The sequence below is a fragment of the Rhamphochromis sp. 'chilingali' genome (assembly GCF_963969265.1).
Source record: "Rhamphochromis sp. 'chilingali' genome assembly, chromosome: 20".
NCBI lineage: Eukaryota > Metazoa > Chordata > Actinopteri > Cichliformes > Cichlidae > Rhamphochromis > Rhamphochromis sp. 'chilingali'.
In genome coordinates, this window is record NC_137947.1 from 6,020,584 (window position 1) to 6,047,499 (window position 26,916).

General features: G+C 42.8%; 1 protein-coding gene across 3 annotated transcripts in view; it reads left to right on the forward strand.

Moving 5' to 3' along the window:
* Positions 1-26,916, forward strand: part of inpp5a (inositol polyphosphate-5-phosphatase A) — a 157,197-nt gene that overhangs the window by 86,356 nt on the left and 43,925 nt on the right. For all 3 annotated transcript variants that reach the window (XM_080868670.1, XM_080868671.1, XM_080868672.1), the window contains exons 5-8: positions 8,017-8,080; positions 9,623-9,726; positions 17,484-17,536; positions 18,346-18,465. In XM_080868670.1, the coding sequence (XP_080724796.1) occupies positions 8,017-8,080; positions 9,623-9,726; positions 17,484-17,536; positions 18,346-18,465 (341 nt within the window). The remainder of the gene's footprint in view (positions 1-8,016; positions 8,081-9,622; positions 9,727-17,483; positions 17,537-18,345; positions 18,466-26,916) is intronic.

Genomic DNA, 26,916 nt, shown 5'->3' on the forward strand with positions numbered 1-26,916 from the left:
AGCGTGTGTCGCTCTGCATTCTGGGAGATTTTAGAATAATGAAGTGGAAGCCCGGAAACACTCTGCCAAAAGCTTTGAGTCAACAGCGCTAAAATACAGGTATCATAACTGATCCGTGCAGAGCCGGGGGGCTTACTTGAAGTAGACGATCAATAAATGCCTGAAATTGGGAAATACAGGAAAAGGAATACGGCGATATGTCCGGCGCCGTCACGTCACATGTCGTGTTGGAGGATGAAGCCTGTTATTATTTTGATTACCCAAACTTTTGCTTAAATAGGTCAAATATGAGCTTTGTTATTAGTCTAATGTGTCTTAGTGAAATTGAAGTAAACTTGTAACAGGTTTATGCTCTAGTTTAGGAATTCAATGTTTCAAATAGATTACAGTACCTACAGTTAGAGATCTGCCGTCTTACTTTTACTTTTATTTTACTTCAAATAACTTGGTTTACAAATAAAACTCTGTTTTAGGCCGTCTTTATATTACACACTACTAGTGTGCTTTGGTTGGCATATTTTAATAGTGCTGTCCAAAATGGAGTATAAAGTCCTCACTATGCACCTGTGACACTTTTACTGTAACCGTGTTTCACTGCTGTGCTACTTTTATTCTTTATCCTGCTACTGTAACACAAAAATTTCCCTGTGGGATTAGTAAACTGCCTTCTTACCTACATACCTACCCAACGAACCATTCAGTCGTTTTTCACAACTGAAGTTTTGTTTGAAACCGCAGATCACAGCTGCGCGCGAGAATGCTAATTATCCAAAAACCTGCCCAGCGAACGAATGTCCCCATTACTCATTATTATCCTCATTACTTACTGTAGCTGTATAAGCAGTCGAAATGAGTTTCAGGTGCATTGCCAGAATCTGAATCAAAGATCTGTGGTTCCTCTTTTAATTCTAAGGGATCAATACTGGTCCTGCTTTGCCCTGTAAACCAATTTTCTAGCAGAGCTCGCACATGATTTCCTTCCCAGGAGAAGCAGAAGAGCATTAAGGGAGAGTAAGCTTAACTTAAATCTTAATTACTGTAAAATAAGTAAATAAATTTACATTAACGTGCTTCCTCTAAGTATGTCTGTGAACACCCTAATTCCTTGCCTGCGTCCCTTACCTATGGTCCCCAGCACACACATCCCAGAGACAAGGGCTTCTTCAGGACGTGACGGATGGCTCCAACACTCGAGCCGCTTTCAAATCACAGGAAGTGACAGAGGAAGTTTTAATGAGAGTTTTGTCTGTGTATCCAGTCAGGCCTTCCAGGCAGCTGATGAATAATAGACACTGTGGCTCAATACTCTGAATACTCAATCAATGGCACTGGGAGAGGGCCTTGGCAAACACATATGGCAGCCTGGGGTGGGCGGCGGGCTGAGGAGGGGTAGAAAATACTTCTCCATCTGTATCTCCAGGCTGAAAAAAAAAGAAAAAGCAAGCCACCTCTATTGATGCCTCTCACTTTTGTGCCAGGGTGTTTTCTTCGCCGGCGATGACAAACAGGCTGTTTGTGCGGTATTGGAGGTTTGTGCAGAGAGGCTCCTGTGAAGGTGCTCTTTTAGTTCTGGATCCTGCATATCAATGGGTCCCTTGCTGGGATGTGGAGGGCGGATCTTGAAAAAGATCTGTCAATTCCTAAATCCAGTAGCTGTTAGAGCACACAGCATGCAGTTCTATTGTCTACTAATGGATTTGCCTTTTGCACTTTGATTCAGTGTGCTTACAGTTTAGCCATGTATAAATGTTAGAGTTTAGTGATTAATGGGGATATCATGTACCTATTAGTCAGAGCTTATGTCTCTGCTTCCTTCTCTGAGCTGTGTGGGGCTAGCATGTGTGCCTGATGTATTGCAACACCATTTCTTCATGACAGCATATCTGATTGACCTTTCCGATAAGACTGTGTGTGTATGTGCGTGTGTGTGTGTGTGTGTACACATTTGTGAGTTGTTTTTGGGGGTTACGATTCTGCGTGCAGGTTTGTGTGGACGTGTGGCATCACTCGTGATTTGTCAGATGCGGGGGGCTCCAGGGATTTCTGAGCAATGAGATATAAACTGGAAAACAGCCCATTCTTGTCTGTGCTCTCCAGAAGGCAAAATGCCACGGAAAACTCTGAGGAGATATTTCTCTGCAGGTGGCTGGAACAAGCTTGTAGTCCACAGACAGATAACCCTCATTACAGGGCAAGTGTCATCACTTTATAGGATTATTATGCTCTAATCAAAGGCAGTATTATTTTCACCTTCATAATAATTTCGCACTCGCCTAGTTATTTTAAGGGAGTGTTTTAAGGGAACACAAGCATTCGGGTTACGATACAACCAAACCAAACAAGTTTTATTAACCAAGCTTACTTAAAATTGTTGCCACATGGTTTTCTGTGGATTGACTAATGGATTAATAGGTCAGTCACTTCAGCCCTCACACGCACCCAGTCCTCCTTTGCACTGAGGAATTCCAACAAGCACACTAACACTCTGTTTTTAGGGTATTAGGGTATTTTACATCTGGCTCTGTATTTAGATTATGTAATTATCTTATATTTTATATATTTGTAATTTATATTTTATTGTGATTTTATTTGTACTGCGATTTTAATGGAAAGCACTTTGGTGTACTTCGGTCTTAAAAATGTGCTATATAAATAAATTTTGATTTTTGATTTTTTTCCTCCTAATAAAATGGTTTAGTGCCTTGGCGTAACTTGTGGCTTGTTTATAACCTCTGTCATGGCCTTGATGTTATGATGTTCCCACAATTCATAAATTCTTCAAGTATTTATGGTGCAATCTTATCAGTGAAGGAATGACTCCCAAATTACAAAAACAAGACTTTACTTGTGAGAAGCTGCATTTTAAGCTTGAAATAGGCCAGAATTACAACTGCAGTCTAAAATGAGACCGACTGAACTGCAGTGTTACAGAAAAAAATGGCACTGGAATACCAAAGAAACCAAAGAAAAGATTAAAAACTATAAAAATGTGCTATAAAGACTTCGGTTTATAGACTGTATCCAAAAGATAGCATGCATGTACGTAGTTAGCTTCTAGACTGCACTGACTGAATTATCAGCAGGCTAATGTGAGCTGTTTGTTCATATCTTGGGACATTTGTAATGCCTGAAAACTAACAATGAAAACAGTAAAGAGTATATGGGAGAAACCTTCAACCATGATATGAATGTCGACGTTACATCGTTTGTCCACCAGAGGGCACACGATTTCCTTCTTGGCAACACATGTTTGGAATACCACATAGTCAGGCGGAGTGTAAAAAAACAAATTTCACATTCAACTTGATTCTGAAAAATGCACGACACAAATTTTTTTGCTTCGATTCTTCGTTTAAACTTTGTCGTCGCCATGTAAACGCGTACGTTTCACCCACATTTACTCTTAAAGCAGACGCCTGGAAGCACGCCTGTGAGTAAAAAGTTCCCGGGCAGGCCTCGGTGTTTACACAAAAAGACTGAGAGCACAACAGCAGCAATGATGACGATGTTGTCATAATTTAACATGGAGCCAGAAATTATGTTCCCCATTTAATGTGAAATGATACAAAATTTGATTTTAGCTAATATCTAATAATATTAAAAAAATAAAATAAAGGTTGGACTCATTCATTTCATTATTATTATAACCTTAATTAAAATTTACATCATCAGAATGTTATTCAGTGTGTAACCACCACATGGTCCTTTAAAGGCTTACAAAAACACACTCGTTCACTAGCACACAGTAAAATACTATCAGAACTATTTTTGCCTCCCGTTAACGTCTAAAGCCTTCCAAGAAGACAGAGTAAAGGTAATGTTTTTGTGTCTTAGTTGAGATTGCCTACTTTATTGTATTTGAAACTAATGTAATTAAGATTCTATACTTATTTTTGAACATTTTTATTTTTATTTCAAAATGGCATGCACAATGCTGTATGCGGTTTAAGACATTGCAATGTCTAGAAAGGAAATCAATGAGCAGTTAATTTTAAAAGACCTGCAATTTTTCTCTTTTGAACATTTATTATGGCACATTAATAAAGCAAAACTCAACATTACTCAGTTGATGGAAGAATCAATAGAATTAAAATAATCTTAAAAATCCTACGTTGTTCCAGCTCTAAAGCTAAAGCTTCAGTGACAGCATTTGGCCACCACTATGTTGTTGTTGTTCTTGTGTGTGTGTGCGTGTGTGTGTGTGTGTGTGTGCGTGTGTGTGTGTGTGTTTTTACAAGTCAGAACTGACCACATGTGAACGAGTGGAGTTGTCAGCTGTCATGTGTTGTGGAGAAAAACCCTGGATACAGACCGGGGACCACCACAGGCAGCTAATGATACCAGGCCTGGTCAGGAAGCTGCATGCATGAAAGCTTTAACAAAATCCAAATGTGTCAATTATTTTAAAATAATCCCCCATTTTTAAACCATTTTTTGTATTGGGATGTAATTATACTTATTAGTGCAAGCTATTGGGAGTCTATGGGCCAGTTTCAAATGATCCATCAGGAAATGAAGTTTTTGGCACTGCGCCTTGGTTGTTCAGCCCTAGAGACCTTTGGCATTAAAAAAACAAAAAACACAAGGGCCCAAAGAGCAGTAAATCCAGCCTTTTACAAACAGTCCTCATCCACAGATGTGAATCACTGACTTCTATTGCCACAAGAAGCAGTAATGCACAATAAACACTTAATTGCATCACCTGCTTTCTAATTAACACCCGTACTGCTCGCGTGTTCTCATCGTCGTCCTCTACAAACCCACGAGCTGCACTACAGTGTCCGAGAGGCAGCAGAGCATTACCCTCTGAAGCTATACAGCGATGACACCGGAGTGTGTATGTGTCAGCTCTCCTGGGGACTGGCCCACTCTCCCTTAGCACAGATTGGAGGTGAGACCTTGAAGAAAAATTATTACTTTTATGTTTGCTTTATGGCTCATTTTTCACATTAAACGCAGAAAATCTATTCAGAGGTCACAGAATTCCTGCTTCTCTTCACGAGCCAAAACTAATTTTTGCAGCCCTCGGTATCGATAAAGCATTCAGCGGAGCAAAGTATGCAGGCTATGTACTGCCGCTCTCAAGTCTCTATTTTCCACCAGCCAGTCTATTGGGACTTGTTCAGGCCGTATCTGCTGGGTGGCGGGTCGGTAGGGGGGGGTTCTGGAAATGTCAACCGCACACGTGCACGGAGAGAGCGCGAGCCCAGCCGCCGTGGTGTCAGTGCGCCCTTATCTGTGAGTGGTGCAGCCAATAGGACTTGTGATAAGAGATAGCATTGCCAGATCGAGTCATAAAACCCCAGCTTTTATGGCGCGGTTATTGTCTTTCTGTCTACAATTATAGTGATTACTCATTTCCCCCTTACCTCCCCCTGCGGACCTCATGGTGCACTTAATAGACTGCATTTTACTAATGGAAAATTAAGTAGCCGGTGTGGCAGTGGGGTTTATAAATATGTAAAATATACTTTTAATTATTTCAAGTGAATCTGGCAGCTAATCAATAAAGAGGGACGTGACAAACATACGTTTGACACAGGCCATTGTAAAGCTACTGGTAAAAGATAAGCATGGCCTGTCAGCGCAGTCCAGCCCTAATGAATATTTTGAGCCTGTCATGTAAAGAGACAAATGGATTAATTGCGCCCTGCTAATATAATAGCTTCTTCATGGAGAGTGCGGGAGAGAGGCAGGCAGGCAGAGGAGAGGAGAGGGAGCCCAGCAGCTGCTGCTGGGATCTGAACCCCAGTGTCAGATGAATATTTATTAGGGTTGAGGGTTAAGTAGATTTTTGCGATTACACGGATAGCCACTTAAGCATAGTTGTTTATAATTTATTTGATAATTGATTCATGCGGGTTTGTTTGATGTCATATTAATTTTATATCTGGTAGTCACAGGTGCTGGGGGCAAGTGGAGGTATCAGCTTCAGCTTTTTTTTTTAAAGAAAATAAAGTTTAGATTATTATTATTATAAAATCTTTATTATAAAGTTTATTTTTTACTTTTATGTTTGGATGAGCTCCACAAAATGATTAATTACTAATTATTTATTTAACCCTTTAACACCAAGTGTGTCGTATTTGAGTTTTTGTGAGGTTTTGGGACCTCTACCACATCAATGTGTGTGTGTTTATCCTGAAAAACAAAAATGCCAAATGTAGCAAAAATGATACAAATGGAAACACATATATGCACATTTATAATTTTCTTTTTTAACTTGTCAGAAGTTTAAAAAAATCTAATTTTCTAATAATTATTTTTGGTTCAGGCTTCAAAATCAGAGACGCTGCCCATCACCGTTCCCCTGAAATAATTAAGTTTTGGGTTTTTTAAATAAAATATTATAGTAGAAAATGCTCTGCTTGAACAGATGACGAACACGAGTCTATTTTATTCAGTTTTGCCTGGTAACAAAGTTACACCCTGAATGACTTGCTAACATTTTTGTCTATTAATTTTCAGTTAATCTAGCAGTAAGAGGCACTTTGACCTGGTGGTAAATAGAACAAAAAATGCAGCTGCAAATTAATTTGTAATAAAAATAAAAAAGGAAAATTCCTCTTCTTTTGTAAAAGGAAATATATCACAATAATACGGCATAATGGTCTTTTCACTCCTCTACTCTGTGAAATATTCACACAAACAGCAGCAGTTAGCATAGTGGCACCATTTTGACAAATGGCACCTTTATGCCTCCCTGGCCCTGCTTTCCTATCCATCTCTGTGTCCAGGCCTGTTGTTGGCACTTTAAGGTGAAAGAGAACATAAAGACAAGTGAGCACAAATAAGTGTAGGGGGGCCTTCCTGGAAGCTGTCCTCTCGCAATGGGAAGCTGCGACCTTGAGTCCTGCCTTCGCCCAACGCTGTCCCCTCTCATATGCACCCCCCCCCCCCCACCCCCTCCTCCTTTTTGCCTCCGTCTGAGCAGGAGAGGGATTGACGGCAGTGGTTCGGGTCACCAAGCGCGGTTCTCATCAATTAAATGTGCGACAGTGTTTTCTGTCGGCTGAACTTATATGTCAAGGAGATGGGCAGGACCTCGTGTTTGTGCTTTTGACAAATCAGCAAATGTTTAATCTCAAGATGTGCAGGGCGCTCATAAATAATGCAGAGGCCAGGCCGGGCCCGAACTCTCTCCCAGCGTGTTGGAAGGAGTGCGGAAAAAACGGGAAAAGATCATGCATTGAGCCCCCCCCCCCTTGCTTCTGATTTCTTCTCCTTCTTCCTTCCGTCACATCCACCATTACTCATCTATCATTTCCTGTACATTCGCTCTTATCTTTCTCACTCTTTTGCAATAGTTTTCTCCCTCTACTCACTTACGTTTTAATCTGGTTGCTCTGGTCTTCATAGCTGAAGCTCCGCTCCGCTCTCTGGCTCTGTTTTGAAGGAAAAGGAGACTCGGAATTATCCTAAATCAAAGGTCTGCTATCTCAAAGACACAGGGGATTGAGCTCGAGCTTTGCCTCGATTTGCCCTAAATGTAAAGAGGCCAACAGAAAAGCAGTGTAGCGGACTGTGAACCGCATCAAATCCCCCTCTGCACCACTCTCACTTCTTCCCACAGACTTTGATTGGCTCGTCCACCGACTGGGAAAGTTTCCTGATTGTTCACAGGGAAAATTAAGATTTTAAGCCTATTGAAGTTGATCTTTGCTCATTGAAAAGTCCATCTGAATGTGTCCTTTGAAAGCTCAAATTGTTGACTCGTCACGTTAGAAGACTCCAGAATAGGGTGCACAGAGGCCGCGCTGCGAGCGTACTGTACCGAGAGCACGGTGCACCTGTTGTTGTGTAGCCGGATGGGGTGTGTGTAGTGTTTGTGCAGTGTGCTGTGGAGTGTGGAAGATCTGTGCTGGCTTTGCTTTCAGCGCAGTTTATTAGGCATTTTCACATCAGGTCAGTCCTTTAAACACTGACGGTGTGAAAAGCTTTTGAAGGACTTTTAGCTCCTGACAAAACAAAAAGTTGATAAATAAATGTCTTTAAAAAAGTCTTCTTCTCTTGCAGGCTCTTGGAAGTTTATACTTTATCCACGACTCTTTGAAAAACATCCAACAGTTTGATTTCAAAGGTGAGCCTCACCCCACCTCTCTCCATCACATGACACACATACATCATGACCACTATCCTCTCTTCATTCCCCTTTATCACATTCCTGCATATCACATGCGACCGTTTGCAGGCTATTCCTGCTTCCATCAAAAGCAGTAGGCTGTGATGGGCTTTGAGGATAATGTAAAGGGAGCGGGACAGAATGGTAATGCTTATAAATATTAGGATTTAATTCATACGATTTCGGGCCTACAGTAATGGTGTGCAGCAGGTTATTGGACAGCTATGGCCGTCTCATCAGCCTGCGGTGTCAGAGGGCCCAGGGGGCCGGTGACCACGCTAATTAAAGAGGGGATATAGATGTGGAGCCGCCTCGCTTCCTATTAGACCCAAGTCAGCATTAGCACCAGTTACCCCAGTGAAGGACAGGGCGAAGGAAGGGGAGGGGTCACAAGAGAGAGCAGAGGCGCATTCATGTACCCATGTGCACACACATTAAGATTTGATTTAAAATCACAGCACCGGGCATCTGCAGATGTTAGTACATTAGCAGCTAATCGGGCATAATTTGTTTTAGCAGTCTCCATGTTTTTAAGAGTCAGTTTGCAATTTTAGTTTGAGCACGAAATGCAAATAATAAAATCTTCTGATCTCTGAGCTGGTGGCCTGTCCAGTTGGGCTGGGACTGTTTTAGCCACATGCAAACTTTCAGACAAATTTTCTGAAACTTAGCAGAAGATTTCAAGTGAAGTGTCATACATTTAGGCATTATATTTTTTTCTATTAAAATATTTTCCATTAAGGAATTCCAAACAGATTAAAATCCCCCTAACCCTGGGTGGTGTAGAAGTGGAGGAGGGTGAAGAGGAGCCTGTTATTCCCATATCCAGTGCTACGTTTTTATACTTTCACTCTCCTAAAGTTGCCTTGCGTCATAGTAAGGCCTTAACTGGGCTTAGGAGAGGGGTCATCATCATCTGCCTGAAAGAAGTCACTTTAGCTGACTTTAAGTCGCAAACTAAAGATTTTAAACAGCTGTTGTGTGCCTGTGGTGACCACGAAACCTTCTATGACCCCATACAGAGCCAAGAGTTTTAAAAAACCCTGTGAAACAGAGTATTCAGAGCAGTGTAAAGATTGAATTTCTACATAAACTGACATTGTTATTGTAAACTTTGACTATTTTTAACATCAACATCTTTTAGTATAAGTGTACACACGGCCTATGACAGAATATAATGAAAATTCAGGGACTGCAGTGTTTTAAATCTACAGCATTTAATCCACTACAGTGATCCAATAATATCAAAGACAGGCATTTACTCACTTTACATCTCAGTCTGTCCTCCTCGTCCGAGTGCAGGCGTTCCTCATTCTGACCAGCAGGTGGGGCAGTTGTCTGATGAAGCTGAAATAGCTTTAAGAATCAGTCTAATTAGAAGATTAAGACTCACACTTCACTCACACAGTGTTAAAAAAAGAACCTTCTGTGGTTGTAACAGTGTGTGTTTTTCTCCCCGTTCTTCTCCCTTCATCACTGTCAACCTCGCTTCCTCTTCAGCCAAGAAATTTAGAAAGGTGGTCGGGAAGGAAACCTGCTCAGAGACACTAGAAAGCACACCCACACTGGAGAAGGCGAAGTTTCCACAGGACTACTTTCCCGAGGTGGGTTTTGTAATAAACACACACGATTGGCTGACAGCCTTCTCCCAAGATGCCGGCTGACAGATGTTTTATTTACAGTGGAAGGTTATGTGTGCTCAAAATGTGTATTTCTTGATGTATGAAATCCCACTCATTGTTATGTACTGTATATACATCAATTTGTTGCATTTTTAATGCATATCCAATACAGACCTGAATATTCATATATTTAGTTTGCTTATTTCCTTTGCAGTTTTTATAGCTTTTTGTTTTTCCAGTCAGATTTCTCCCCTACTTCAGGGAAACCCAGTTGACTGATCTAAAGACAAATCAGCACAAAGAATTCAAAGAGAAAAAGTCCTTGTTGTGTTTCCCGTGTCCCGTGGAGCAGTTCCCTGCTCACGCCGCCTGTGTTCAGTTTTCTGGTTTCGATGTGCGGTGCGCCGTCAGACGGGAGCTGGGCGCCGAGCATATCTGTGCTGATATAGTAATAAAGAGCACGACCGCCCGTGTGTCATCCCCGCACTCCCCACTCATCTGTCAACCATGCTCCGACGGCCGCCTCCGCAAATATATGCAAAACAGATGGATACGGCCCCCTTCACACACTTCCCCCCAATTTCCGTCTCTTTCACACACTGCAGGACCCCCCCCCCCCACTCCCTCCAACCCCCTTCATCCCACCCACCTATCTGCCTACCCTTAGCCACCCTAGACACACACACATACTTACATACCTAAACAACTTCAGTTTTTTTCTCTGTCCCGTTCCAGAGATGATCTAAAACCAATTACACTGATTGAGGCGCAAAGCCATTTAAAATGATTGCAGCGAAGCATTGTTCTGCATTTAACAGGACAAGCAAAGAAAACCGGCACAACAGAGCTGGCACGGCGTATGCTGAGAAGGATGATGGGAGTGATGTAGAGAGAAAAGAAGTGTGTGTGTATGCATGCGTATGTGCCGTGTAGGTAGGTGTGTGCGTGTGTCTGTGGCGGGGGGGGTGTACAGATGAGAAAAGTTTTGCCTGGTGATTTATGCCTCTTTCCCGGCTGGGATATGAATCTGGGATGATGCTCCAGAGAGCAGCACTCCAGATAATGTTAGCCCATTTAAAAAGAGCAGATTTGTGTAGTCTATCAGGGTCGCAGAGTATTTTTTTTTCTCCCCCCTGTCCCCCCCTCCGTGCCTGCCTCCCTCCTCCGGCCCCTCCGTAGTGAGAAATTGGTTGTTATCATAGATCACAGATACTGCTCAAACCTCTTATGAAAGATGAATTAATTTCACTAATGCTTTAATGCAAAGCTCTCACGAGGGAGGCAGACTGGTGATAACCCCTGCCTCGTCCCCGCTTCCTCCGCTCGTGATTTATGCCCTCTTTTAGTAGATGAAACCACCTAGATTTGCCATCCATCTGCAGCTTTGAGGAATCCTATTACACGGGGATCTTGGACCGGACAGGACGCCACACACAGGGAGTCCAAAACCAGTTGCTTCGGTCCTTTTTTTTGGGGGGGGGATAACGATAGATGTGTGTGGAGTAGGTCTTGTGAGAGATGTGGGAGTGCATCATTAAAAGTCATCAAAAAGGACACAGGGGGCAGGTGTCTCGAATCCTCTGGGGAAGGTGTTCGAGTGACAGCACGCCGCTCAGGTTGGCCGCAGAGACAGATGTGCGCTTTCCTCAGCTTGTGGCTTACCTTTACCGTCCCCCATTAATAATGTGTCACAGCTGGTGACATCATGGCGGGAGTGTGGAGTGTTTGTGTTAGTTTAAAGCAAAATGCCATTCATGGCATCCCACCCATGAATCCATCTCTACATTCAGGGTTCTGTGTGAGAGGCACTGCGGCTAGTTTTCTTCCTTTCTTCCAGTCATTAAAGAAAAAAGTTAAAATAACAAAAACATAAAGCAGAAAACAACATATATAAAATTTAATATCATTTTTCATTTTGTATAATTTTTTTGTCACTAATTAATCAACTTACTTCTTCAATCTGATCTACGCCATTATAAAAAAAATAATAAGTAGTAAGTGTGTGAATAAATGATACAATTATATAATAGTTGATCTGTCTCTGATGCTCAGTGCTAGAGGCTTTGATTATACCCTTTTAGAGGGTGTTTGTTTTAAGCTGCTTTTGCAGCCATATCATTTTAACACCTTGATGTGATATGCCTGCAGCCCACGTATAGTTTAGCTTGTCCTCAAAAACCTAAGGCATGCAATTTCGATTGCTTTTTATAGAGCTGAAATTGCACAAGCATTTTTACACAAGCAGACCAAGCAGAGCCAATAGCCAGAAAAGTGGCTCAGACCTCACGGAGTTGATATCCAGCCCAACATTGTCTTTTTTTTCCTCGATAATCTTACTTATTACTCACTTAACCTAAATCACGCCCTGCTTTCAGCTCTGAAAGGCATCATAAAGTTCTGAAGTTACTCACTTTCACACTTTCTGTTCGATTCCCATTTAAGTGGCGGCCTCTCCATATGCAAAGCGTCGTTTCTTTCCAGAAATCCCGCCCTGAATTATAGCTGTGTTTGTGCGTTGGGGGGAGTGAAGCGGGGACGTTAATTGAAATGCTGAATAAGAAGGAAGTGGACAAAATTGCAGATGCTATTTCTTCCAAAAGGTCGCGGTGATGGATTTGGCGGCTTGTCCCCCCCTCCCCCGTTATTCCGTCAATCTCCTTGCCCCCCTCCCCCCGGTGGGATTCATGTATTTATTTGTGTGGTGCGGTAATACACGCCTCCAAAAACCATTGCATCATAAGGATTTGTCATTGCCTTATATAAATAAAGTATATGACCCAGACCTTAATGTGCCCTTGCTATTGATTGTTTTACACAACAGTAAAGAGAAGGGGGTGAAAAAAGAGAAAGGATGAAAATAGGCGGCAGGCTGTAGATCAATATCCGTATGAGTTTGTATTTGTTGTTTGGCACCGTGAGCGTGTCCATTAAAGCGCTGACTTTTCATACCCTTTTAGTGCCCCCTGTAGCACGCTGCGATACGGGGCTGCGATTACTTTCAAGTTCTGCCCTCGCTGAAAGTTAACTTGCTTCTCTCCTTATGATTTAAACGCCACGCGTGATTCATAGATGTGATGTGTACGTTAAGGAGATGAAGTCATTTAAACTGGCATTGCCTGTAAAACGCTCTGTGGCATTTATCACCAGACAAGACACCTGTGACACAGATGCTGTTCTCTGTGACAGGCGTGATCCATGAGACTGCAAGGGGCTAATGCCGAAATGAGAGCCAAATTGAAGCTTTTTTCACTTTTTACATGTTTTTGGGACATAGATAGCAGTGCTTTGCGATCCTACAAATATTTGGTATCAATCCAATACCAAGTAAATACAGTGCAAGTGTTCCAGACACCGATACTTTTAACCTATAAAGGCAGCTTATGTAGGGAAGAGCAGCGTGTCATGATTCATGAGAAGAATCATCACCAGTTTGCGAAATTCTGAAGACATACTAATGACCAGTAAATCACTGCGATTTGTATTTTTTGCAATAATTAGTTAAAAGAACAAAATGCATCTTCCTGCATTTTTTAAATTTCAGTGTTTTTACTGCTGCATGTGGCGAAAGAGAGCAACTCCCTCTGTAGTTCTGGTGCAGCTTTATCAAAGCATACACACTCGTACACAATGTCTTCATGTACTGTCCTGTCATGTAAACCGGCCCTCTGCCATTGGATACCCCCCACCCCGCGCCGTATGATGGAATAAAGATAAATGTGACTGTCTACAGGGGCTCAAATCAATCAGCGTTTGTGTGTATTACTTATTACTCACAGTGCATTTCTGTCATGAGGCTTTTGTGTCACCCCCTCCGCTCTCTGTCCTGCACTCTTCTTTGCCCCGCCTTCTTTCTGAACATAACCCGACATAGTATTATTTACTGGGGGGGCTGAAGTATAAGAAAGGTCAAAAAAATCAAAGGGGACTGACCGGGAAGCAGTGGCAGGAGGGTGTTTTAGGTAGTACTGTGTGTGTGTGTGTGTGTGTGTGTGTGTGTGTGTGTGTGTGTGTGTGTGTGTGTGTGTGTGTGTGTGCTGACTGTGTCACATGTGACATTTTATATCAGCATATTTTTCCATGGTCGTAGTTTTGAGTGAATCCCACACTTTCTCTTCCACCCCCACTGTTTTTTTTTTTCTGTTCGTGCGTTCGCACAAACAGTTTGTCTGTACTCTGCCGAGCATCCACAGATGTGACCCCCACCCCACCTCTCCCCACCCCACCGTCGTAGCCACCGTTCATCACTGTCACGGGCGGAGACGCCATCGTTGACCTGTGGAAGGTCGGCCAATGTCACCGCGAGCCTCGCGACCTTTTGCGGTCGCCCTTCGACTCCCACTATCAACCTCCCCTTCAGTGGCTACAGCAGCCATATCTGATATTTAATATTTTCACATGCGACCTGTTCTGCAAGCATGTCTTTAAAAAAGGGGAAAAAAGAACTCTTAGTAAAACTCTTAAACTTTTAGGAAAAGCATTTTTGTGTTTGTGTGTGTGTGTGGAGGAGACAGGGAGGCGTGATGATGATGTCTCAGCACATGATTAAATGGGGGCCGGACAGCATCTGTGTCATCATCTCCGCTCCAATATCAGCTGTCGCAGCCAAAGCGTGATGTCATCATGTCAGCCCATAGGCCGAGCACCGTTTTCTTCTTCCGCGCTCTGATTGATTTTGTGAGATAATCACTTCACTCGGACTCCTGCTACAAAAAAATCACTCGTATTGTGTGAAATAAAGAGATGATGATTTTATTATTATTATTATTTTAAACTTTGCAGTGATGCTTTTAAAGCATGCACTCTGATAGTTGTCTATGTTCGCGCCCTCGTGCGCGTTGTGAGTGTGTTTATAAGCGAGCGATGGAGCAGGGGGTCAATCAGTCATATGTGGAGGAAATGGGGCAATCTGGGGCCGGGTGTCAAGAAAGTGATGGATTTTAATGCTGCGATTGTAGTTAATGGCTCTTTAAATTAAATCGAGATTAAACGTCTCTGGCGGCAGTCAGTGCTCGTACGGGTCCTGAGCAAGTCCACCCTCCACCCCCACCGCCACCGCCACCTCTCGCTCTTCATCTTGTCCCTACTCATCCTCTCATACTCTTAATACTTTCTTTCCTCAACTTTACATTGATAAACATTTGCAGCATGTTAATGGATTTAACGTGCAACAAACTAATGTGTTATTCAGAGTGCATTTTTGTGTGTGACTACATAAGCCTTATTGCTTCTGTTTGCTTCTGTTTATCTTTTTAATATAGTCATTAAGTTAAAAAATATAGGTATATTTTGAAGTGCGAGGCCAATCGGTTTTGCTACAGCATGATCATATCATATCTGTTTACATATGCTCCTCTCAAAGTCACAATTTCGGGGGACAGCAAGTTATAATTGGGTCCATACATCCTGCCAAGGCACTATGGATTAATTCAAGTATGCTAATGTAATTCAATTTGATACAGTTAATCTTATACTAATGCAGATTGAAGGATGTGAGGCGCAATCAAATACCTCTTAGGCTTTTAATTTGCATCTGAGCTTTTTAAATAAAATTAGTCAATTTGTAATTATGTGACCTGGCCCGTAATTAGTTTATTTATCACTGCAGTTAACTCCCCATTAGGGGTATCACACACAGAGAGAGAGAGGCAGGAAAAAAGAGAGAGGTTATGAGAAAGAGGCTTATTTATTCAGAATGAGAACACTCGCAACATCAATTTGTCTCTCATTTAATAACCAGCTTCATGGTGAATCATGTGCTGTTTGAAAAAGATCATGTGCTGTTTGATCATGTGCTGTTTGAGAAAGATGCAGCTGTTTGATCAGATCCCACAAGCCTGATCTGATCAAACAGCTGCACGGTGGATGTCTGCACTGCAGCTGTCACCTGGTGTCTCCCAGCATCTTTTTCCATAGAGCTACTCGCGCCACCGTTCTCTGGTCGTTCTCACTTAAAATGATGAATCTAGATAGAAACGTATGCTTCGTGTTACTTTCTGCCGCGATGTCTTCTTCACCGTTCGACCAAAAACTTCAGCTGGTTAGGATGGTCAAAATCCATTTTTCTGCTTCTTGTAAAAACTTCCTTGACCAGCTCACTCAATAAAAGCCTGTCAGGATCACTGAGTGTTCAGGCTGAGGTGAGCTAGGTTAAAACCCACCTCGCGCTGCCAGCTTCTCAAAGAGCTTTCCTAAATGTAGACGTTTCAACATTAACTGAGTGTAAAAACAGACTGATAGCATTCCACTTTCTTTCTTTTATGGCGTTGAATGTTTCAGGTTGACTGACCAAGTCCTCCATATTCATAAGAATGTTGATGTACAATATAAGTATGAATCTTCATGTGGTTGTTTTTTTGGTTAGTTTTAATAAAGCATGTTGAATCTTGTTTGCATTGAACATGCAGTGCTTTGATTTTAATTTTGTAGGCAGTGGATTCTGACTGAAGCCATTTATTCATATTTATTAGGGTTGGGGGGGAAAAATATAGACAGAATAGTGTTGCAATATTTTCTGTTGCAATATTGTGTCGATAAGGGAACACCAAATATCGATATTTTATTACATAAATTAAAATACTTTGTAAAATACTGAACATTCTGAAATAATGTTAGCCGAGCAAACTTACATTAAAATGACTCAAACAAAAACCATCAAATGCTGAATTCTGGGAGCCAGAATTGTGATATAACATTAATATAACATAAAAGTTATAAATCAGTTTCTAACTTTTATGCAATGTGTTTTTGAGACTGTTCATTTCTTTCTAAGTGAGCAAACTCAAAAATTCAGGATTGAATCAAATCATAATTTCCTCCACTGTAATTGCCAACTTGACCCCATTCAATCACAGACTGATCTCAGACTGACTCCACCTTTAGTCCTAATGTTTTTCTGAAAATGATTGTTCAAATCTGGAAAAGGTTGCCAAGCAGGTATGAAATGGATTGACTGGTATACACAGGTGAAAGACAATGGCCATTTATTATTGGCTTAATTTAATGTTTTGGCTTGTCAAGCTCTTTTTTCCTGTTTTCTGAATTTTACTTATAACAAAGCATCAATTTGTTTTTATTTGAAAACTGATGATGGAAAACTTAAACACATAAAAAAAGGTATAACTATGGTAACAGTATAGTATATGGTCCCAGTTAAAATGATTCGGAGATCTGACTAAGATGCCTCTCGGGTGAGATGTTCTGGGCATGTCTACAAGGAGAAGGAAAGATCATATCTCTCGGCTGGCCTGGGAACGCCTTGCTGTTCTCGGGTGAGCTCGAGGGGGTGGCTCGGGAAAGGGAGGTGCTCAGGCTGTTGCCCCCAGTGACCCAGCCCCAGATTATTGGAAGAGGATGGATGGATGGATGGATGTTCCTAGTGAAATGTAGTGGAGTGTTTGCTACAATACACTTACGTTCCGCCACTGTTCATCCATTAACTCTGATGTTTAAATGTGTATTTATAGAGTCATTAACAGCCCGTTTCCATACAGTAACTTAGGCAGTTTAATTGCCTTAAAAGCTCACAATTCAGGAATTTTTTAATGAAATGTGTCTGTCTGTCCAAATTGAACTGCAGAGTTTCGAGCAGTGCTGAAAAATGCAAACCAGAAATTCTGCTCCCAGATGATGGACATTGCCACTTGACTGTGAAACATTTGACTCTATAGCTTTCATTTGTCTCGTGGTAAATCCTCGCCACTGTCAATTGTCATGCTAAATTGAGTCTCTCTGTTCTGCAGTGCAAGTGGTCCAGAAAGGGATTCATCAGAACTCGATGGGCCATGGCTGACTGGTGAGTTTTATTAATAGGTCCCCACAATGACACATCCCACCTCATCACTGTTCAACCTTGAATCATTACAAGTGTATCGCTGTGGTTAGAGATGAATATCTAGCCACGTCAGTCACGTCTGACTTCACCCTGGAGCTGCAGGGAGTCTTGCTCTGTGAGGTTATCATAGACAGCGCACCCAGACGGAGAGAGCGACTCACATAGCCGAATCCTCTCCGGACAGCGCGCTGCAGAAGTAAGCAGGGATTCGATTAGACGTAATCACGTTACTCGAGCAGTTGCGTATGACAGATGACAAAAAACATTACATGCAATTGAACCTGTACGGGATGAATACCATCGCTGCTTCCAGCGTGCAGAGCTAGGGAATGGGGGGAGGAGTAGGTGGCTGAGGGGTGGAAGATGGGGATTGTAATCTAATAGAGGGATGACATGAGAACTAAAGAGCTGAAACGGTAAGCATTTAATAGGAGCGTGACGTTTGACAAGAGCGGCAAAGAGAGAGAGGCTGGTGAAGAATGGGAGATCAGATCGGACACAGTCAAAGCTACAGATGTATTCATTTGTTCAGGATGTCACTGCAGAATAAAGCCCGTGGGATAAGATCAATTCCTCTGAGTTGCCCTGCCAAGCCCCATGCTAACAAAAAACCACCCAGATAGGATCTGCAGGGAGGTGTTCATCGCTGTCTTGTTTTTCTCTGAGAGAACAAAATGAAAGATGGCAGATTAGAGTTTGTGGCTGTATTCTTATGCATATGTGTGCTAGAAACATCAGTGATCGCTCACAATGTGACCTTTCTCCATCAGTGCCTTTGATCTGGTCAACATCCACCTTTTCCATGATGCTTCCAACCTTGTGGCCTGGGAGAAAAGCCCATCAGAGTACTCTGGGACCAGGCAGAAGGCACTGGCCTACGTTTTAGACAGGTACAGTAGATGTTGGTCACCAGCTTTTTTACTTTAGTCTTAGATCAAATTCTGCAGATATCAAGGTAGATTTACTCTATTTATAACCCAACATTTCTGTTTCTGTAAAGCAGGAAGACGTATGATATCCACACATTTTTTAGATAATCTGCAAAACAAGTTCCTTCATTATACACGATGTTTACACTCTTTATCTGTAAAACTGAGACGGACTACAAAGATTTAAGAAATGTTTTTTTTTAACTAATAAAGTCTTTTTTTCCTGAACAACAGAAATTGCATATCTGCATTGAGGTAGCAGCTGATAGTCACAAATCCCATTTCTCTGTTGCATGGCAAAAACCTGTATTGATATTGTAATCAAGGCTTAGACTGAGCAAGAGAGGTGTGGAGAAGGTTTTTGGTGGGATTCAGTCTTAGACCAGTGGGATTACATCTGTCTGTGGAAATAGGGCTTCTCACTATACGGTCTGTGAACTCCCAAGTCTCCTTTATCTGTTCTTTTTTTGTCCCTCACTCTAAATCTTTCTTACTTTCCAGCATTTTCTGTTATTTTACTTTCGTTTTTGGTAGTGTAATCTTACACTTACCTCTGTCGTTTTTCTACCAGCAGAGAAAATGAAGCAAGCATTTGTCAGTACACCATTTGTGAACACTGCTTTGGTCCTGAGAAATAAATATATAAAATATACTGTGACATGTAATATCATCACTGGCATTACAACAAAAGTCCTGGCTAACTGAACAGAACTGAATATCCCCCCGACACACACATCAAGAGAAAATACCCTTTCCTGCATTTCCTCAAAAGACCACACGAGACTAATCTAGAAGGAGTCATTCTCCATAGACTGCTGTGTTAACTTTAAAGTGGATAAACATGCCTAATTTTTCACTTGATTAGAACTAATACAATGTACACACTGTACGCTGTATTAAGGCTTAAAGTTATGTATTATTAGGGGCACGGCTGCTTTGAGTGACAGGTGGTATCACCTCTGCTAATCTGAGTCATTGAACTGAATATTTTAGCTGTGTTTGCAGTCTTGGTGACTTTTGGAACATTTTTTGTTTAACTGTCCTTTTTGGTGACTGAATTTATATGATTATTTTACTCATTTGGAACTGATTAGCATGTATTTATGTCTGTGTGATGCTCTAATATAAACTACCCCTTTGCTAACCTATGCTGTTAGCATTAGGTTATAATTTAGCAATCTGCCCTGTTGTCAAAATGTAGTCACTGCAAAAAGTAAGATGGCAGCCGTCCATATCGCAGGATAATGCTAACTCACCGTGTCAAAATGAAAGTTAGCAAAGCAGTGGGTTACTCTGTCCATCTTTTAACTACAGACTATGTTGGCCAAACAGGATGTAGTACTTTTAGCTGCTGTCTTATTGCTCAGGACCTGCTGGGCAATAAGACAGAGGCACATCTGCAAACTTTCCATTTAACTGGGTTTCAGTTAAATTTAATGTCATTTTTCCTACTGCAGTTGTCTGTGACCGCCTGGCCTTTTGTTGGATGTTCATTTCTATTTCTATACTGGACATCGTATTATATAGCAGGCACATTGCCATGTCATTTATACAGTGGTGGCTCTAACACGAGCGAGGCTACGTTAGTTTAACGGTTTTAATTATTCTAGCTGGAGTTTTCATGGTCATGGTACGGGTTTCTACCCTCTGATCTAAGTGAAGTCCGCGTCTGTACAAACAGACCATGATTTCCATTCATAGGCTACGCTAATGTAATTTATGGGACATGCATTTGCAGCACTGTGGGATGATGGAGTGCACAGTGGTAGCCCTGCTCCGTACCTGGCCATGCTAACACAGAATAAAAGGCTAATACCCACCAGGCAGCAGGTGACCTCTCATTCAGCTTGCATAAGAATGCACGACACGCCTCCCCACCTCCTCCACTTTGGATAACTACATGCATAAATATATCGGTGGCATACATTACAAACAGGCTTTCTGATGGGCCTGAATTACGAGGCACTTAATAAATTCTTCTCTGCAAGGTCATATTTCACCTTTACTTCATTTTTGATTTGATGAAAGAATGTGCTGCCTTTAATGGACAGGGAAGTGGCAGTGTTTCAGCAGCTTTTGCAGTTTTTTATTACATCTTAACGCACCTGGATTTACCGACATAATCACGTTTCCAAAGCACCTCTGTTTCTGCTCTGTTGTGTTTGATAGTGTTTCCTCTACTTTCATTGTGCTATTTCCCCCCAGTTGATTTATTTTGAAAGGGCCTCCTGTAAACACACCTAAACAGCAGCGAGAGTCTTAGCTGGGTGGCTGAAGGGATTGAATAGAAACTGTGCTGGCGTGAGTGGCAGTTTCCACGCTCCCTCCTTCTAATTCCCCTTGTGTTGGAGGATGGTAACCTTGTTGTTACTTCTGGGCCATATCATTTAAAGGTTCTTCTTTCGGCAGGGGTGGGGATGAGGGGTGAGTGGTGTGAGGCAAGGTGGTGGTGGTGGTGATGAGGAGGTCGCTATATGTTCCAGCTCCCCTGGTATTCCTTGCTAGCGATACAGGGGTGGGATATTGATGTGGGGGGGCCATCGCGCCTCACTCACTCACTTTAGGGTGAAGCCTTCGGGCGCAGATCCGGAGCACCGGAGTGAGAAAAAGCTAGCAGTGCAGAGGGAAGGGAGGAGGAGCACAAAGGGTGCCTGGGCTCTGTAAAGGGCAGTGAATAATGGGTCGGTCCTTTCACAGAGGCTGCTAACCTTTTGGCAGCCACCAGCAAACTCCATTCTCCTCCGTCGATCTGGGAGGACAATGTGCCCGGGCCGGGCTTTGAATGAAGCGCTACCACCAACAGTGTTCCCATTCAGTGGCTGGTTGGGAACCATCTTTTTGGCTATTGTCCTAACTCTGACTCCTACCCCCAGAAGCGGAGCAGGAAAAGGAACGGGGAATATCTAAAGCCAGAGTTCCCCCTCCCTCTCTCTTCTCTCTCCTCTCTGGGCTCTAATCTCTCATTGCGGGATGGGATAAGATTGGGGAGGGTTGGAGCTGCTGAACACACCACCAGCTGAGATCCTCACAGCAGTCTACACTGGAGCCTGCACGCACGGCAGCGCTGCGGGGACAGAGCTCTGCTGCCGAGCATCAAACTTCAGCCTGCACCTTATCTGGAGCTCATGCCTAATAATGCAGCTTACAGCCCATTGAGAACACATCTGATAAGCCTTTTCCTCTGTGGCCCTTTTAACTGCTAAATAGTGTTTATCTCCAAAGTGCTTCAAGGCCTCGGGGGAACAATGCTGAGAAGGAACAACGTTTAGCCAGCCAGACCTCACTATTGAGTCACATCAGAAAGAAAAAAAGGGGAAAAAAAGCACAGTTCCATAGCCTGGGCTGATGTGAGGGCCGCTTCCATGGGAGAACAGCAAAGGCTCTGCTTGAAACGTACCCTCGCTCCCTTTCCTGCCCTTTGAAAGTGCCCATGTGTGTTCCAAGCTGCATGAAGTGACACTCGGGTACGCTTGATGTGGAAAGTTCATTGTTTCCCATTTATGTTATGGTTGAGTTGTTTGTGTGCGCACAAGCAGTTTTTTAAAGAGTAGTTTAACTGGGCATTTTCATAATGTTAAATGAACTCCCATTAGCTGCTAGATTGTACAGATATCAGCTTATTAGCATTTTCCTTCCAAAGACAGGCTGATGTAATGACAGGAACTTCTCTAGAGGGTGGAAATCTTTTCTGCTAAATGACCAATGTGAAATGATAGCATGAGATAAAACCAACAGGTTTTTTTTCATTGCAGTTAAAAAAAAAAACCTCCTTTGTGTATTGGAGTTTGTTTCTGTTTCCAAGCCCCATTCAGAGTGGCTGGTCCGGTTCAGGGGAGAACAGTTTTACATTACAACTGTGAAATCCAGGCATAAAGGCTTGCTTTGTGGTGCCCTATTATTTCCACACAAATATAGTCCATTGTCAGAGTGCTGAAGTTAATTTGATCAACATTGGGGACATTTAACTGTTTTGTTCGCTGAAAAGACTTGTTTCATGCTCATTTTCGGGCCATTCAAAAGCAATGATTGGCAGAAAAATAATGTTGCCGTTAACAATTCAAAGCAATTAGTTTCCCATGGGGAGGCAGTGGGCCGCACTGGCCACCACACAGCGATGCTTTGTCATTTTATGGAGGGTCATCAGTCAACTGTCAGCGCGACTCAAAAAGCCCTCCAATCTAAATGTTTCCCTTTAGGCTTTTCCCAGAACAACGGTCTGAAAGAGCAGAGAAAGGCCGGCTAGTTTCCAGCCAATAGACATGTTGAGCTGCAAGAGGGAGGACTGGATAATTGCAGGGGGGATCCTCCTTAAAGCCAGAATGAATTTATTAAAGAGAGTGGTTGGTGTGTGTGCGTGCGTGTGTGTGTTGTCATGCTGATCATGGTTTCCAGTACAACTCCTGTGTCATAAACATGTGTAGTACAATTAATTTTTTTTCTACTGAGTCTACATGTGATCTATAATGACTTTTTCCACTGATTGTGTTTGTTTATAGACCTGAGTGTGTAGTGCCACTGTGTGACTCTGTGCTGCCTTCTCACCCTGGGAGGCCTGCAGGAGCAGAGGTTAATCTTCTCCACTGTCTCTCTGCTCACAGTGGACCTGTTTCTCTCTCTCCCATATACTCACTCACTCACTCACTCACTCACTCACTCACTCACTCACTCACTCACTCACTATGCACTTCTAGTTTACCATAACAATAACTACCTTAACCTATACCTAACTTTACCTGTACCTTTACTCAATGTGTTATTTGTCCTTTTCAGGCTAACAGTATCCATAATGTGGAATTCCCTAACACATCGGAATTTGCTGATTTGCTGCTTCTCTGTTATTTGTAGACACATGGTCATTTTAACCTGTCTTCAGCCCTCCCTCCCTCCTCGGCATTATGTTTTGCATTATATTCTGTAGTAGTCTTGGGTTTTCTGTAGAACAGTATAGTCACAAAGTAAAGTTTGATTAGATTTATGATTTGGGTGAAATATTCACCAATGCAATATAAATCAAAAAGATGTGGCCTGTCTAAAAATAGACCCAAATAACTATGTAGTAATGCACAACTATATATGCAAGGTTTAACATCGCCATTTTGCTCGTATTTGACCATATTTGGGATGGCGCGGAAAGTTATCAGCTCATTGGGTTTGCAGAGTGCATCCATGAACTTGCTTGTGCACATCACACAGCATCACAATGGGATGTTCAAACAAATTTTAAAGTAAGCTTTTGGGGTCCAGGTAGTTTTCCAGTCCGCATAAACTTTACATAAACTTTTCTTGCCCACTCCTGGCTATATCTCAGAAGTTCGCTGTCTTCTGTACTTCAGGATGTCTTGACGCTGTTGACTTGAACAGACCTATTCCCTAACTTCTGTGTGACCGCTGAAACACCCTTTCACCCCCTTTCACCCCCTCAGCACCTTATCTTTCCTGCATGGTGTTCTTGTTGGGGTGGTAGTTACTAAGGAGATGGGCTGCTAACAAGGGAACGAGGGTAAGGCTGTCCTGAGGTGTCAAAGGTCCTGTCACGGGTCACTCTTGGCTTATTCAGAAAGACGTCACCAGCAGATTCTTCACAATGTTAACATTCTCTCAATTTCTCAACATTTACTTACAATGGATGACGGTGCTCGGCCTGGCTATTGTGTGCAAAGTTGAATCTGACTGGCCAACTTATGGTAAGTCACCTTGTCAATATAATCATGACATGGCCCCCACTTGCACCCTCATAATCTCATATTGGGTGTCCGTTATGGCTGAGTTTAGCTGTCAATCACCGTGTGTAATCTGGAGTCAGTGAAACTGAGGCTGGTGTAAAGGAGAAACAATCCAATGTAGGTAAGCTTTTCATCGGGTATCATGGTGTGTGTGTGTGCTGTTTGTGAGATTGAGCTTCTGATAGAGTCTTTCATGCAGGAATGCTTTCAGTCTTGAGCACATGTTTTTTTGTATTTTTTTCCTGATACCATGGTTTTTGTGAGAGTTAGACGTAGAGAAAAAGTCTAGCGGTGGCTTTGTGCTGGCGGTTTAAGGAGCCTGGGAGCAGAGTCTGGGGCCATGTTGTAAATTAGCGTTTGACCCCGGCCTTTGTGTAGCCCCAAGGAAGGCCTGATGAAGGCCCCAGCCCAAACCTCAGCGAGAACGGGCCGTGTGAAGAGGCTCTTTCAGGGGTGTCACTGCGCGATGAATTGGCCAGGAGAAAGCATGTTTATAGACTGTGTAAAGGAGTGTGTCTTTGTGGGAGAATGTCACCGACACTGTTACAGTTTGTCTGAATGAACTGTGATGACGAGACTAATGGGGCCCCCCACCCAGGGTGAGGGTCAGTCAGATCCCCATCCAGCCTCCACCCCACCCCCAAAAGTCCAGGACCCCCCACCCTCAGGACCCTTTCACGCCCAGTAGCTGTAGCTAATGTTGCAATTCTTGGTCCGTCCCCACAAAGGCCAAGAAAAAAGTCAACTTTCACACCACTGAGTCACCATGAGTGCTTTAGGAAATGATCGTGTAAACAGAGTGTTACCTTCTGACCTCAAATTCATTCAAATTCAAATTCAAATTTTATTTGTCACGTACACAGTCATACACAGTACGATATGTAGTGAAATGCTTGGACAACTGCTCGTGACCTAAAGAAAACAAAAAAGGAAAGGCTATGAATAAGATAGGAAATAAATATGAAAAATTAAAAAGGGTAAATTTAACTAGGAAGGAATAAAATATAAATTAAGGTTAAAAATGAAATAACTGTACAACACAAATTAGAATGAAGGGTAAATTTAACTGGGAAGAATAAGATAAAATATATAAATTAAAGTTGAAAATAAAATAACCGTACAACAAAATACACAATACACAATATAGAACTATATAAGAATGTATGAAGAAATCTAAATATAAATAAATATATACACAATAACAGCAGCTGTACAAGTATTAACTGGAAATGAAGAATATAGTGACCAGTGTTGTGCAAAAAACCAAAGTCCAGAAAGTCCAGTGTGTGTGTAAGAACCATATGTGTGGGTCAGTACTGTGTGGTGGTGTGATTGAGAGACCGTATCGCCTGCGGGAAGAAGCTCCTCCTCAGTCTCTCTGTGTTGGTCTTCAGGGAGCGGAATCGCTTTCCTGACCTCAACAGAGAGAACAGTCTGTTGTTGGGATGGCTGAGGTCCTTCACGATCTTCCTGGCCTTGGTCCAGCACCGCCTGCTGTAGATTGAGTGCAGGTCAGGGAGCTCGGAGCGGATGGTGCGCTCAGCTGACCGCACAACCCTCTGTAGAGCTCGTCTGTCCTGCATGGTGCTGTTCCCGAACCAGGTTAAGATGTTTCCCGTCAGGATGCTCTCTATGGTGCACGAGTAAAAGTTCCTGAGCACCTTGGAGGGCAGTTGGAAGTCTCTCAAGCGTCTGAGGTGGTAGAGACGCTGTCGGGCCTTTTTCACCACGGTGTTGATGTGACAGGACCATGACAGGTCCTGCATGATGTGAACTCCGAGGTATTTGAAGCTGTCCACTCTCTCCACTGGGCACTCGTTGATGACGGGGGTCTGGTAGTTCCTCTCCTGCTTAGTGCTGAAGTCCACTATCAGCTCCTTTGTCTTACTGACGTTTAGAAGGAGGTTGTTCCTCTGGCACCAGTTCTCCAGATTCCTAATCTCCTTCAGGTAGGCCGTCTCGTTGTTATCAGAGATCAGGCCCACCACGACGGTGTCGTCAGCAAACTTGATGATGGTGGTGGAGCTGGTAGTGGCCACACAGTCATATGTGTACAAAGAGTACAGCAGGGGGCTCAGAACACACCCCTGGGGGGCTCCAGTGCTGAGAGTGGTGGAGGCTGAGACATGTCCGCCCATCCTTACTGCCTGTGGTCTGCCAGTTAGGAAGTTGGAGATCCACTGACACATAGATGAGCTGAGTCCCAGATGCTCCAGCTTGGTGGTGAGTGTGGAGGGAATTATGGTATTAAATGCAGAGCTGTAGTCTATGAAGAGCATTTTAACATAATTCCCCCTTCTAGTGTCCAAGTGAGTGAGTGATGTGTGGAGGAGATGAGAGATGGCATCGTCTGTGGAACGATTTGGACGGTAAGCGAACTGTAGTGGGTCCAGTGTGTCTGGTAGTGAAGAAATTATGAAGTCTCTGACCAGGCGTTCAAAGCACTTCATCACTACTGAGGTGAGGGCTACAGGGCGATAGTCATTGACCTGTGGCTGATACCTTGGAGCAGCAGACAAAACAGCCCGGCCGCGGGTATTAGACATGGCTGTTAGTGGGAGAAAGACCTCAAGCTCTGGAGAAACACACATTTCCTCCTCTCTCAGTTTAGCCACTCTTTCTTAAGGGTGACTGCCTCACTTTTAACCTCATCTTTCCTGTTCATCACTTAATCTCTTCTTTATTTCTT